This window comes from Microsporum canis, genomic scaffold, assembly GCF_000151145.1.
Source record: "Microsporum canis CBS 113480 supercont1.2 genomic scaffold, whole genome shotgun sequence".
Lineage (NCBI taxonomy): Eukaryota > Fungi > Ascomycota > Eurotiomycetes > Onygenales > Arthrodermataceae > Microsporum > Microsporum canis.
Window position 1 is genome coordinate 1,663,493 of NW_003299168.1, and position 15,167 is coordinate 1,678,659.

Here is a 15,167-nt window from a genome sequence, read left to right on the forward strand (position 1 = left end):
TTAGTGGATCAAACCCTCATGGCTACCGTAGGGTTCCCCGCAATTCGAGCATGCATCTTCGACATGGATGGACTTCTCATCAACTCAGAAGACATGATCACTCTATCTACGACCCTACTACTTGAAAAGTATGGAAGGCCACCTTTTACCAGTTCAATCCGGGCCCAGCTCATGGGTATCCCAGATTCAACAAACGGCGACTTGTTCCACAGCTGGGCCAAGTTACCCATCTCTCGTGAGCAATGGACGCGTGAATCTGCGGAACAAATGCGACTACATTTCTCGAACTGCGTGCCAATGCCGGGTGCCGAAAAGCTTTTGTACTGTCTTAGCCATGCCCATAGTGCTTCTTCCGGTGATCGAATTGAGCTGGCGTTAGCAACCAGTGCGAAACGGGAGAGCTACGAAGTAAAGACTTCAAGACCAGAAACTAAACGACTGCTTAACTTCTTCCAGTCAGATAGGCGGATCCTAGGTGATGATTCGCGGGTGCCAAAGGGCCGGGGAAAACCAGCACCTGATATTTATTTAGTCGCATTGCAGGTGTTGAACTCGGCAATCGAGCCTGGCGAAAAGTGCATTTTGCCTAGCGAATGTTTAGTTTTCGAGGATAGTGTGGCTGGAATCGAGGCCGGAAGACGAGCTGGAATGAGGGTTGTTTGGGTGCCGCATCCAGATGTAGCTGTCGAGTACCAGGACAAACAAAAGGATGTGCTAGCTGGAAGGACGGGAATGTTCAAGGTTGGAGCCGAAGGGCAGCTTGGAGAGATTGATGATGGCTGGGCTGAGAGTATACCAACATTAGAACATTTTGATTACGAGAAGTACGGCATTGATGTTCCGGTTTGAAATATATGTACTTGCTGAAGGTAGTCCTTCATAGAACTCCGGTTGAGAGAAGAAAAAAGGCGTGTCCAAGAATGGGTCTTGTTACAGAGTTATGGAGACAACCCGTACGTTGTCAGAGATATCCATTTGTAGTGCCATGATCACCTACTGGCCCTCGAATGATCCTTTTGTTGTGGAGTTGTGTTTTCTCATGTCAGCTTGATATGAGAATCTTGGGGAAAGAAAATGATCTTCTTTCACTTGACCCCACCATCGTACCGTGAAACAGTAGGTGTCTGGTTATATTCAGCTACTATTGGCCAAAATAGAATTGAGATGTGGTGCAACGATATGGTTTGAACGAGGCGTCTCTAGTATGCTGGCATCGATAACAGAATGTGGAAAAGGGGGCGGGATCAGATTCTGCACGATAGGGTTACATTTCCCGTACAAATAGTGTTGTTATTCGCGTGGTGGCTGCAAGGGAAGTGTTGGCTGCTATCTGTACGGGCCGTATCCTGGTTGGCACGCGAGCAGTCACACGACTCGTGGAATGCTGGCAAATAGAGAGCCTGAACGTACAGAACACGGTAGTCCAGGAACAAAAAACGAAATCCGTTTCTTTCCCAGCAAGAAAAGGCCCAGCCAATTGTCGACTGCAGACGAGGAGCGGCTGTCAGTTTCAGCGTCGATGGCGAGATAGGATTCCTTCTGGCGGAACCCGAGCGCCACGATATTCGCCCTCTTTTGTGAGAGAGGACAAAGGCGTTTGTTGGCAAGCCAGTCATCCTACGTAGTCATCCCACGTAACATATCGTATGCTTGCTCCCGCATCCTTCCCGCTGTCCAAACAGAAGCTCTAGAGTCGCTTTATCCGCATCCTTCCCGTCCGTAGAGCATCTGCTGTCCTAGCCAATGCCATCTGTCCCATCCGTTTTGTTCTTCTTCTTCTTAGCTCTGCTGCCTCTTCTCTTCTGTCGTTCTCTTCGTCGATGTAAAAGAAAAGATGCGGACGAGGTTGAAATTGCTTCTTTTGGCTTGGATGACTCAGCACGCACGTGGGTTTATACCGAAGTCGGCTTCGAGACCGCGGAAGAATGGAAAAGATTTATATATCAGGCGACGTTTTCGAGGCAGACTTGGAATCTTTCCTGGCAATGATCAATGGAAGATATTGTTGGTGTGCAGCTCCATTGCCAGCAGCCTGCAATGAATTCATATAGATACACACCAGAGAATGAAGTTTGCAAAGTAAGTCACAGCCCAGTTGCATTCTACTCTTATAAAAAAAAAAAAAAAAAAAAAATACATTGAATAGAAGAATAATGTACTGACTGCCCATCATAGAGACCTTGAACGGGAGCTAGTTCCTGAATGGAAGGCGAAGTATCTGAACTACAAGGCAAGTTAGAAGGCCAAGCAATGCCACACAATGCTGATCACTAGCTGAAACGATATATATAGAGTGGGAAGAAGAAAGTCAAGGCCATTGCGAGGGCTCTTCGGCATGTCGAGCAAGCGTCATGGACTCCAGGACGTCGACGATTCAGTCAAAGTAATACAACGCATCGGGATTCCATCCAGTTCACGCTGACATCGAATGAAATAGCCGGGCTCGGCAGCGTAACACAGCGTTACGCAGGTGATTTGATAAACGCGGCCGTGCCAGAACGGTCACCCCTCCGAGCTCCAGCATCCAGGTTCGACCAAACTGAAGGGTATGGTAGCATCGTACCACCGAGGCCAAGCCATACTGTCTCGCCATCTTTAGTCCCCTCGTCGCTACAGCTTCCTGATCCCGCAATTGATCAAGATGATAACTACTTCGCTCCTCGGAATGAGTCGTCCACCTTGTATAGTGAGGAACTTCCAGCACCCAATACAACTACGCAGAGGAAGTCTCGGTTTGGACAAAATATACAGTCTGGGCGTGGTTCATTGCGTAAGCAAATTAGAGATAGAAGGCCTACAATTGGCCCGCCTGGTCCGAGGCCTTCGTTCATTCACCGAATATTCTCGTCCAGCCCGGAATATGAACCATCTAAAACCCAGATGCCCGCCCGGGAACAAGCCTTGGCAGAGCTTAGAACCAAAGAGACAGAATTTTTTGCCTTCATGGACAAGGAACTCGCAAAGATCGAAACATTTTACAAGTTAAAGGAAGATGAGTCCACAAAGAGGCTTCAATTGCTCAGAGAACAACTCCATGTCATGCGGGACTCACGCATTGAAGAGCTCAGGTCGAAGAAGAACCATTCCATGCCACAAACTAAGGAGGGTTCGAATGTTTTAAAGGGCCCTGCCGGGCAAACATCTACCCACTGGACTAGGCCCCTGACCCGTGGTGGAGGCTCCCACATTGGGAAGACTACCAAGGCAATGACACAGCTAGCTACACCTAGAGGCCCTGTACCACAGGCAATGGCTGATGAACAGAGAGATTTTGTAACCCGCAGAGAATACCAAGGTGTGCCTTATAGTTCTGCAAAGAGGAAACTAAAACGTGCGCTCCTGGAATTCTACCGTGGCCTAGAGCTACTTAAATCATATGCTGATCTGAACAGAAAGGCCTTCAGAAAAATAAATAAGAAGTATGATAAGGTTTCATACGCTCGACCTACGGGGAGATACATGACCGAAAAGGTTAATAAAGCATGGTTCGTCCAGAGTGATATTGTTGAAAACCACTTAGTTGCAGTTGAAGACTTGTATGCTCGGTATTTTGAACGAGGGAACCGCAAAGTTGCCACTCATAAACTGCGTGGTAAAGCGATGAGCTCTATGGATTACTCCCCCAACTCATTTCGGAATGGGCTATTGCTAGCTGCCGGCCTCGTGTTTGCTATCCAGGGCCTTTACTATGCCATCAGACATTTGTTTGAAGATGATCTAAACCAGAAGACCGAAACCAGCTATCTTCTACAGGTATGACGAAAAGACAACTTCTCTGTGAAAAGTAGATATCTAATTCCTTGACATCTAGATATACGGTGGATACTTCCTTATTCTTGTTCATTTCCTTTTATTTTGCTTGGACTGTAGGATCTGGAGCATGTCAAAGATTAACTATATTTTTGTCTTCGAATATGATACCCGCCATGTCTTAGATTGGCGACAACTGTCAGAGGTAGGTCAATATGCTGGATACGGTTATAGCTATTGCGCTGATGGTTAATTTTTCTTCTACTTAGATACCATGCCTGTTCAGCTTTTTCCTAGGCTTATCCATGTGGTTGAACTTCCGCTGGACAAATGCACTATATATATATTGGCCAGTTATCCTAATCGGGTTAACAGTCTTTATCTTATTCCTACCCGCGCGTATTCTATACTACCGGAGCAGGCTTTGGTGGGCATATTCTCATGTGAGTTTCCCCCCTTTTTTGCTTATAACTAGCGGCTAACAATGCTGTAGTGGCGGCTACTCCTTGCAGGGCTTTATCCCGTGGAATTTCGTGATTTCTTTCTCGGTGACATGTACTGCTCCCAGACCTACGCTATGGGGGTAAGTGATATTATTACTTTTACATACCCGAATTAAAGGCCCCTAGCTGACAGAAGGCGTATAGAATATTGCTCTCTTCTTCTGTCTATACGCAAATAGATGGGATAATCCAGTAATGTGCAATTCTTCGCACTCTCGTGTATTTGGCTTTGTGACTACAGTACCCTCAATATGGCGTGGCTTCCAGTGCCTTCGCCGATACTATGACACTCGCAACGCCTTTCCTCATCTTGTCAATTTTGGCAAATACTCCTTTTCTATCCTTTACTACCTAACCCTTAGTTTATACCGTATCGACAAATCGACAACATTACGCGGCATGTTTATCACATTTGCCTGCTTAAACGCCATCTATGCTTCTGTCTGGGACTTAGCTATGGACTGGAGTTTATGCAACCCTTACTCCAAGAACCCATATTTACGCGACTACCTTGGCTTCCAGCGGCGGTGGGTGTACTATGTCGCAATGATTGTCGACCCTATACTCCGGTTTAACTGGATTTTATACGCGGTATTTATACATGATATGCAACACTCAGCAGTTCTAAGCTTTGCAGTCGCACTCTCCGAAGTGTGTCGGAGAGGAATGTGGACCATTTTCCGTGTTGAGAATGAACATTGCACCAACGTCGGCAGGTTCCGAGCTTCAAGAGATATTCCACTCCCGTATGACATGTCACTCACAGCATCTGATGAAGAAAGGCTTTCTACCATCCCTCCAGCGCCCACCACATATACCCGAGGCGAGTCAAAATACTCGCCTCCTCATGCCCTGGGGCGGATAGCAACGAACGGTTCCGCAACATATACGCCCGATCTTGAAAATGGCGTAGGCACACCCATCAGTTCGCTTCGTCGCCGACGCTTCTCTCAGAGAGAGGATGGTACTCCTCCCAGCGGAACATTAGCGCGGGTAGGCACCATGTTAGCCACTGCACATGCTCAGGACTTTGAACGAAAGAAACGACCTAGTATACTTGATGGGAAAGGTAACTCGAACAATTCCACGAGTACTGATGAGGACGAGGGGGAAGACGAGGAAGAGGACGATGATAATGAAGGTCATGATGATGGGTATGAGGCTCATATTTCAGAGGAGTCTGAACAATCTGCATCTAATGATAACGGAAGGGATATGCTCAGTGGTCTACGTAATTCAGGTAGTTACGGTGGACCACATCGCCGTGGAAAGTAGTTCGGGTGTTCATATGATCAAACAAACGCAAACCAAGAAATCCAAGTATGACCACCAACGTTTTCAGCGTCAACTAGAAAGATAATACGTAACTTGCTTCATGGAATGTGGGGTGTTACACTAATAGCCCCATGCTGAACCCGAGTCGCGTGCTACCAAAAACAAACGCTGCACCGAGTATGCGTAGATGTATAGCTTGTATTGTCTAGCCTATTGCTGTTCTAAAGGCTTTGTTATTAACCCCACTGAAAGCGGCACATTCAAAGACTAGCTATCTATACGCCTGGCGGGAGGAGACTGAGAAGAGCTAACTGTAACATGACCGAAACAATAGCCTGGAACGAATGGAATCATGCAGCGCAAGTAATAATAAAACATGCAAAACTGTACGTGGAACGAGGCGTGTCTCCTCAGGCGTAGCGTAGGAAGGGAAGAAGGGAAACAAGCAGTACAAAGTAATATCACACCCAAAGAACATATAACCAAAACAATATCTGCGCCAAGGTTGGGATATTCAACGTGCCATTAGTCAAAGTCGTGTGTTCGTGCTATGTCGCGTTCCAGGTAGTGGAACCAAGAGGAGCGCACGTACGTCTAGCTCCGGATACGCTGTGGTGCGTAGTATGCCGGATGCAGCGTGTCTATATAGAGTAGGTCTATACTGAGCGTCTATGCAACGACGACGTCCTTGAGTTCGTTGTAGATAGCAGTGAGGCCCTCTTCGGCCAATTGCTCGAGCTTCTCGGTGAGGGTGGAGGAGATGTGTTCCTTAGTGGCATTGTCCTTGCCGCCAACAATCTCCTTGTAGTTGTCAGAGCCACCGCCGTTCCATGCGAGGAGCTATAGACGGGTATGTTAGTAAGGTGGGCCTGAGTGGAAGAAATGTATGAGGGAATGCTTACGTTGGGGGTGTCAGCTGGGATGTCAGTGAGGGCATTCTTGGATGCGATGGAAATCATATTTTCCTTCATTTCAGCTGGGGTGATCTCAGCAACAGCGAAAGCGGAGTCGGAGGCAGGCTGGAGGGAGAGGAAGTAGGCCAAAAGACCACAGATATGTGGAGAGGCCATGGAAGTTCCGGATATGGTGTTCACGGCGTATTTGCTCCCAATCCAGGTAGACTGAATGTTCAAGCCAGGGGCGAAGATGTCAGTGCATTTGCCATAGTTGGAGAAGTATGCACGCTCATCGGTGAGAGTTGAGGCACCGACGGTGATGGAGTTCTGGGAGGCAGCTGGAGAGTAGTTGCAAGCATCAGCGTTGTCGTTACCGGCAGCAACAGCGAAGTGCATGCCAACAGCAACGGCCTGGTCAACAACACGGTCCAAAGTGACGGACTTGCCGCCACCCAAACTCATGTTAGCAACACTTCCCTTGAAGCCCTTTCGGTTACCCTTCTTGGTCTCGCCAACCTGCTTCAGGTGACTTTCGGCGGCCCATTGAACACCCTTGACGACATCAGACATAGTACCAGAACCGCTGGTCCTCAAGACCTTGACGGCATGGACATGGGCCTTTTTGGCAACACCGTACTTCTTGCCAGCAATAGTACCGGAGCAGTGAGTTCCATGGCCGTTACCGTCGATGTCGTCATCATTCTCAGGAATAGTCTTGCCCCAGCTGGCACGACCTTCAAAGTCAACGTGCTCGATGTTGGTACCGGTGTCGATAACATAGGCATCAACACCCTCACCACCTTGGGCAGCGTATATGTACTTGTTGAATGTGCCGAAGTTGAGCCTCTTACGGTGAGAGATACGAGCTAGACCCCACGGAGCGCCGTTCTCAGTGACAGATTCGAGGGCACGGACTTCAGAGTCTCGTTCAATGTATTCAACCTATACTCAGTCAGTATGCAAGCCTTAAGAAACAGAGAAGAATGGGGTGGCTGGGAGCTCAGCCTTGAGGCGTGAAGCTTACGTCAGGATGTCTGCGGACTTGCTCGATAACCTCTTCATCAAAGTGACCAGAGTAGCCGAGAAGACCACCGGCAATGTCGAACGTGTGTTTCAAGCCATCAAAAGCTTCGTTCTTGAATGTGAACTGGTTGCGTTTCTTCAGGCGCTTCGACTCAGTCGAGGTGTGAATCTCTTGGACCCAGGTCTGGTGAGCTAGAGCCGAAGAGGAAGAGACACCCTTCTTGAAGACGACTATGTATGAATCAGGGATGTCTTTGGCGTTGGTAGAGGAGAGGATGGGAGCAGCATCTTGATGGATGGAGTCAACGATCATGGGAGAGGCGTATGCCAGGACTGGCAACACCGAGAGGCTGAGGAGGCCCTTCATTGTGACGAGCAGGGCAAGTCAAGCAAGAGAGGTAAGAATAAGGAGCTCGAGCGATGGGATAGCAGCAGACTTGGGGACTACAGAAGATGGGAGAACACCGATGATGGTGTTGAGTGAAAGTGAAAGATGGGAAGAAAGAGGAAGAGGAAGAGGAAGAGGACGAGGAAGAAGAGGAGGTTGAAGTTGAGCTTGAGTTCGGCGCGGATGATGTAAGATCCCCATGCTGACTCATCCGTATCACGTCACATGCCATCCCCACCCGAAGTGGAGCTTATGTAAGGTTAGCCGTGGTCACGTTGCCTCCGCCTTGACCCTAAAAGTACGGGGTAAAGACTTGTAGGAGGCTGTTTGATACTTGGATACTTGGATGTACTCGTGATATGCTCGTGGCAGATGGAGTATTTTTTGTGATATAAAAGATACGCGGGAAGAGAAGATGATATACAAAGCATTCCATACCTGGTGATAGCTTCAGCTCCAAGCAGGCAGCAGCAGCTCCAGCTAGCGCCACAAGGATCTACGGAGTAACTATGTTACTAGCGCCCGGAAGGACAGGCTGTGGAGAGCTATCAAGGTACGCCCCTTGTGACTGCTTGTCTCTTCGTCGCTGACGATTTTCCTTTCTCTTGCAATAGCCAGCTGCCAACGCGCATGGAAATAAAATCCGAAGAATCCTGGGATTAACTGACTGATTCTGATGAGATGGCTGAAACCGCTACTTACCGGGCTTTCCGGCGTGTATCAAATAAAAACACCTGTCGGGGTGATTCCGCAGAGGACGTTATCTGCTACTGGGAACAAGGGAGATAGTCATGCTTGTCATACTCGAGCGATCCAACTAGCCATAGTACCACGGCTAGAAGGATGATGAAGACGTGGTACTACCATATCCGCTACCCCCTTTGACTGTGATGAACCCATGGAAACCCAACTTTGGCACACTTTATTCACGGACCTTTCGGCATTCACTGAATACGTCATCCACCCGTCTTATTTATTAACATTCTTCCTCCCATATGCTTTCCTTCATCCCTTCAAATATTCAATACTTGAGATATACCCCAAGGCTTTCTTCCCTTTCCCCCGAGATAATGGATTACGGACTCACAGAAGAAGAAAGTGAGCGGCTGAAATATGCCAAAAAATGGCTGAGGCAGGCTCTAAAGATGAGCAACGGTGAGCTCTATAACACGGAAGTATACTGGAACTACGTTCAAATGAAGTTAGACTACCAGCAAGAGGTCTATACTTTACTATTAAAGAGAGCAAATGCGGCATACCTTAACGATGGATCTCACCGTGAGTATCCATCTAATATAGAAGAAGTAGCTCGCAGGCAGCAATCGGCGCAGAGAAAACAAGATCGACAACGAGCACGAAACATCGTCCGATCCTTTTCAAAAGCCGGCGACCTCCCCATGGTACGTGTTGCGTATGCGGAACTTCTGACACTCCTGAAGATAAGAATGTTTTGCTTCAACGAACGGAATTTTCTTTCAAACCTAAAGAGGGCGTATGGCACCATAAAGAATGAAGACCTACAATATTACTGGGATGTCTTCCATAATACCTTAATCATACATGAAGTCTTCTCGGCAGCCCGTATATTCCCCTTGTCCTACGGACAAAGCACGATGACCTACATCTTTGGCCCAGATGCAAACGGTGAAATCAACTCAGCACGCAACGGCTTACTTGTTCAACGCCCTTTTGCGTCAAGATTTGATGCTCACAAGTTCTCCATCGTACCCCAGGACCCCAACTCTAGCGATCCTCAGGAATGGAAGGCCGTTCCTATCGGTGAACCCCGTCCTTATGATGAGTTTTTCTGTGGGAAGAAACTCATATTTCTTACTGAAGCGCGTCCAAGCGCTAGATACCTATATTTCCACTATATCGTGTCCTTGATATCACATTATCAGGAGCGAAAACGCGATGGCATCGCTGCGCCCCCAGACCCTTACATTCCGAGGCTGTCGACAGTCTGGGGGACTGGTAAGAGGTATTTACGCGAAAGCGTCGTGCTAGGGCTTGTTGAAGAGCTGGGTGACATTCTGCCAGATGAAATGAAAGCGGACATGCTGGATCATTGCTTCAAACCGAGTGAGGCTAACCACGATAATGAAATTGCAGAAATTTCACGTTCTGTGGAAGAAATAGATTTAGGGAGTGATGACGAGGAGTATGAGATGGAAATTGCCCCCGAATACTACCCAGAAAACTCGGAAGATGATTATATCTATACCGCTTACAACTCTGATGGCGAGACTGAGGATGGAGATGAGTAGCGAAGATGGCTAGAGTGAATACCCAATATTGTATTAGTTACTAAGTATTTATCTCCAAATAATCGACCTTGCTACAAACACGAGGCTGGCATCTGGATTCTTCAATGTAGGGTGTAACTTGTCAGCTTTGGTTTCCCCCTATCCAGCTAAGTCCTCTTCTAGCAAGGCTTTAACTAGATTTATGTAGCGGTGTTATAGAGTGATGAGAGCGTTTCGCATCCATCGTCCCATCTGGCTGCTCTGGTGTCCCCATCAGACTTTGAGTTCGGGGCCTTCCATCGCCACTCCGCTTACTCCAAATACAAGCTTGTCAGCCAAACGAGGTTTCGGCTGGATATGCCACGAAGCTGCAGGGCGACGGTTGTGTCTAACGCTGGAGCCGAAGTTGGTAACTAGCTTAGCTAGTTACCCGTTAGACGTCTCACCATCAAAGGTATCCCTGGTTGCCGGCCGTCGCCTAGGAGTGAGGTGTTGGATCCCAGCCAAAGAAGCACTGGAAGGTAAGCTATATCTCCCCCAGAATATCCATTTGATAATAACTAGAACTTCTGCTGGCATTGGATAGTACTGGTAGGCCGGCCGGTCTTCTCGTCGTACGGCTTCTTCGACGTGCGAGTCGTTATTTGTCGTTTTCGTTCATCGTCATTAATGCGGCCATGCCTTCTGCTCCTCTCAAATCATTCCGCTTAGCTTGAACGCCCCATTTTATCTAGATGGCATTGCATCTCGAAGTGGCAACTTTATTAGGATCGATATCGCCGATGAAAGCAATCCTGGACTGACTGCTTAAACCGACCTACTGTCGAATCCTCAACGGGCCGACGGAAGCCCAGATAGCTAATCGATCCAGGGCCCCAGACACAACTTTCGAGCATCAAGGTGGCAAAATCGCAAGCAGCGTTCTAGAAACGGCAGATGGAGCACACTTTGAATTCTCGGACTCTACAATACTCTTCATACCTGACTGAAACTTGCGCTAACTAACTATCTACCTACGACATGATAGATACCCAATGGACACTTTAATTCCCGCAATCCCTATGCCTATTGATGATGTTTCTAGATTGCTCAAATAATCAGTTATGTGGTCAAACTCGACATATCTTGTTTCAGTTAGCCTATATTGGTATTAACAGGACATAACATACACCGAGTGTGCATGAATTAAAACCTCATGCTGGCGCCGAGTGTGATACCTACTTCGTGGTCATGTCCTGCACCTCATCTCGGAGCTGTTTTGACCAGCATCTAGGCAAGCCTCTTGCCTCGATACGCTGGGAGAGCAGCTAAACGACCGATTTCGGTAAACGGTTCGACATGCGATGTTCTACTACTAATACCGCCTAGTTTCCGCAATACTCCCTTTGTCGCTTTGTGGGAACATTGTGGACGCCGCGCACAAGCGGAAGCTCAGTTAAGTCTTGTCTATCCGTTGATACACTAACGCACGAAAGAGTGATTTGAGAAGCTCACGCCCTAGTAGTCTATGACTCTCGTCTCTCTGATCAGGCATCGCAACGCCACCTGAGCGCCATAGGGCTCATCTTACTATATAATGTTGATGGAGCAGCTGAGGGGTTGCTACGAGACGAAAGGGCTACACAAGGATTCTCGATGGACATGCATGAATACGCTTATACTATACCTACACAGGAGCTGAATACTACCTTCAACTCTTCCCCAGTGGATTCCCTTTCTGAGCTGGCCAGAGAGATATTAGATCAAAAGCAGTACTACGTGAATGAACAGACTTTCTCACTAAATTATACTGCATGGCATTGTCATATGCAATGATCAGCATTCGATGCTTTATCATTAGGGATCGACACTATGCATGTGGTTATTTAGCGACTCTACATATTATATGCAGTCGAGATTACTACATAGTACACACCCGCGGTATTTTCGAGCTCCCCTTTATATTGATATTTCTTCTTTTGAATATGCCTTTTTTTAGAAGATCTAACTTTTAGTGTTGCAACTAAAAGTTAGTATGTCAACCTTGCTGGAAATTCTTAACTGCATAGTATTGCAGCTATTGCTGTATAAGTATGTATGCGCGGGATCATGTGCCGTCCAAAGACTACCCATGCATGCTTTGAGGCAGCAATGCGTATCCAGCTTCTTGTGGCTCCATCTATGGGCTTGAAGTGAATAGGCTGCATTTGCATAGTGAAACAAGAGAAAAACAAGAAGGATGCTGGTAATGCATACGCGCAAGGAGTACCCCCGGCAATAAAATTAAGATCGAATTGATCTGTTCCGATTTGATACCCTCCCCAACATCAGCAATTGACAAACAAATGCATAATTGTATGGTTGGTCCAACATTTATGAGTGTTTTGGCTTTATCACTGGTCAGCCATAGCTCAACAGCACACTATATCTTATTGATAATCCAATCGGAAGAGTAGTGAGATTAACATGGAGCTGGCGATATCCTGTTGTTTGCATCTACGCTTGCATAGAATCAATTTATGGTAAACTAGAGGAATATTGAAAACCGATGGATGAGATTCCGATTCTGTCTATGCTGTTTTTGCCTAGAAATATAAACGGCGACTACGTCTTGCAATTAATACTTCTTCATTACTCTTTCAACCCATCTCCAAAAGTCAAGAAATCCTCTACCTTCTTTGCTAGGTACACTCCGGAAACCTTGTGCCAAACACATAAATTCTAACTATATTATACCCTTTAGCTCGGAAAATCACCATGCGTTCCATAATACCTTTCTTCCTCCTTGGTCTCGCCTCCGCTGCCGCTCTTGGTGGGTTAATAAATCCCAGTTATCCCCAACCTCCTAGCTAATGTTTCTTTAGAGAAGCCTAGTTCTAACCAGGTAACTTCTTCTAAATCGTTGGCGGCACGAGGCTTCCCTGCTCCAAGAGGTTGTTATTGGTATGGAACAGCACCATTTTGTAACGGTAGCTGCCCGCAGTATTGGGTTTGGTGCACCAACGACGGCTGCGGCGATGGGAAATGTTGTTGGACAGGGGGGAAAGTACTTTGCTGTCGGTTCCAAGACAACTGCCCAAGATGATTGCTCAAGATAACTTACCCTGAAATTCAGCTTTTTGTTGTCCAGGGCTAGAAATCTGAGGTCATCATTATATATATAAAATGAAGACATTTAAAAGGAACTATGAACATGTGGCCAGAAACACAGAGTATAAGTTTATATAAAAACTAAATCTACCGATGGGACTATAGAAAGGAATAAATAAGTTGGACAAGATATAGGCATCACGCTCGATCTTATGTAAGGACAGTCAACTCTATCAAATGGAATTCTAAATTCTATATAAGTATCAAACACGTAGAGAGAAATTGAAAGACTTAATCTCCATACTAAAAGGTTAGTTCTTGGTCTAGACTGTGCGATGTTGGGAAATGATATCTAAACATCCCCTCTCTCTACTTCGTAGCACCTGTAGAGGGTGTTAGTTTAAGTCCGTGTCAAATGAAGTAAAGGGAAAAGAAGCACACTTGGCTAAGAGTTTCTTGATATCACCGTAGATGGCAAATTGGCCCGCAGTGAGACCACCGACCATGAACAGACGCGTTGGGAGACCAGCAAAAGACCCGCGTAGACCAAGCTCGCCAGCAATCTTGATCAACCGAGAAACAGTGCCCTCACCAGGCAAAGCCTTCGTTTTGTTGATTTTGGACAACATTGTATCGGCAGGCTGAGACACGATGGCGGCCGCGAAACCACCAATCAGGCCAGATCCCAAGTTCACAGCGGTCGAGGCGCCAGCTGACATTTGGGACTTGTCATCAAACTGGCTCAGGATAGCCTCGGAAACCTTTTCAAAAGCAACAAATTTCGTTATTGTATAAGGAACCCTGTATATATATATTAGTTTTCGCTCTTCATTGTGTTGTTTTCATGCTGTTTTGAGGGAGTTGCACAAATTATTGCGCAAGACGCTCGAGATGCTCTCAGAGAATGTGAACATACTGTTTGAACAGGATAGGACCAAAGCCAGAATAAAAGGCGCCGATGCCCTCATTCTTCAAAATCTTTCCGAAACCACCGATCAGGCCACCAGCAAAGCCCGGTGTCGAGACAAGGCGAATACGTGTTGCTTCCAGGGGACAGAGCGCAATTGAGGCGAAGAACTCAGCACAACCAGCGAAAACAATATAAACGGCTGTACGATTCTGCTTCGCCTTTTCTGCGCCGAGAACATCGACAAGTTTCTGCTGGAAGAATTCGTAATCACCGAATTTAAAGGCACCTTGCATGAAATAGCCGGCAAAGGTTGGGCCAAAGCCTGTTGCGAGAGCGCCGATGCCTTCGTTGCGGATAACTGGCGAAAACTACCGATCATGCCATTGTTGTAGGTGGTAGGGTCCAGCTGGATCCTAGTTTTGACACTGTATAAGGTCTCCTTTTTAGTCGATTGTGGTAACGGAGCTAGAGCCAGAACTAGAGCCGATAAAGGTCACATACATGTCGACCGGAGTGAAAGCAGAGTGGGTGATAGAGCAACCCAGCGCACCGGCAAGAGCAAAACGAGCGTAGAGGTCGATGCCCTCCGGCTTGTTCGTCTTGAGCTGGGGGATGGCAGCAGGGGCGGCAGTCATTGTGATGGTCGAAGAAATGAATTTTGATATAGAAATTTAGCTAAACTTAGCGCCTCAAGAGATAACCTTACATATATATATAGAACGGAGATATGGCTATATCCGTTCCTTTAACCCCGTTCCTTCCAAGCCAACGTCACTTGCAGCCTTGCTTATTTATAGTGTAAGACCTCATTTCTTCTTATATAACTGCTCTACAGAGACAGTACTCCGCGCCCCATACTCTGTACGGTGCCTCAGAGGCATATTCTAGAAGGAGCTGTAGAAGCCATGTGTGGTGTTGCTTGACAGATTGAAAACATGCGAGTCGATAGTACCTAAGCATGGCAGGATTTCTACGGCTTCAGCTGGGCTTCTTGGACTTGCTGGGGGTAGGGTATGTTTAGTTTTACCATATAAAATCTCTCTCAAAGCCTCCGGATATCTCAGCTTTGGTAGCACAAAGGAGGCTTATACAACGGTGATGATTAAA

General features: G+C 47.0%; 5 protein-coding genes across 5 annotated transcripts; 3 read left to right on the top strand and 2 right to left on the bottom strand.

Annotated features, from left to right (window-relative positions):
- Positions 1–18: 18 nt before the first annotated feature.
- MCYG_02068 (GS1-like protein) lies at positions 19–849 on the top strand (the record flags this gene model as incomplete). The annotated part of the gene is made up of 1 exon (XM_002849088.1): positions 19–849. One exon carries the CDS (start codon positions 19–21, stop codon positions 847–849), a length of 831 nt encoding a protein of 276 aa, XP_002849134.1.
- A 1,216-nt stretch (positions 850–2,065) lies between these two features.
- On the top strand, positions 2,066–5,528 carry MCYG_02069 (conserved hypothetical protein; the record flags this gene model as incomplete). The annotated part of the gene is made up of 7 exons (XM_002849089.1): positions 2,066–2,079; positions 2,176–2,234; positions 2,438–3,753; positions 3,812–3,955; positions 4,126–4,193; positions 4,244–4,333; positions 4,433–5,528. The coding sequence occupies 7 exons, from the start codon at positions 2,066–2,068 to the stop codon at positions 5,526–5,528; spliced, it is 2,787 nt and encodes a 928-aa protein (XP_002849135.1).
- Positions 5,529–6,197: 669 nt separating this feature from the next.
- MCYG_02070 (serine proteinase) lies at positions 6,198–7,850 on the bottom strand (the record flags this gene model as incomplete). Its single annotated transcript, XM_002849090.1, has 3 exons — positions 6,198–6,368; positions 6,431–7,366; positions 7,449–7,850. 3 exons carry the CDS (start codon positions 7,812–7,814, stop codon positions 6,198–6,200), a joined length of 1,473 nt encoding a protein of 490 aa, XP_002849136.1.
- A 1,055-nt stretch (positions 7,851–8,905) lies between these two features.
- Positions 8,906–10,102, top strand: MCYG_02071 (conserved hypothetical protein; the record flags this gene model as incomplete). The annotated part of the gene is made up of 2 exons (XM_002849091.1): positions 8,906–9,113; positions 9,135–10,102. The coding sequence occupies 2 exons, from the start codon at positions 8,906–8,908 to the stop codon at positions 10,100–10,102; spliced, it is 1,176 nt and encodes a 391-aa protein (XP_002849137.1).
- A 3,443-nt stretch (positions 10,103–13,545) lies between these two features.
- Positions 13,546–14,695, bottom strand: MCYG_02072 (mitochondrial phosphate carrier protein; the record flags this gene model as incomplete). The annotated part of the gene is made up of 3 exons (XM_002849092.1): positions 13,546–13,951; positions 14,067–14,428; positions 14,522–14,695. 3 exons carry the CDS (start codon positions 14,693–14,695, stop codon positions 13,546–13,548), a joined length of 942 nt encoding a protein of 313 aa, XP_002849138.1.
- Positions 14,696–15,167: the final 472 nt, after the last annotated feature.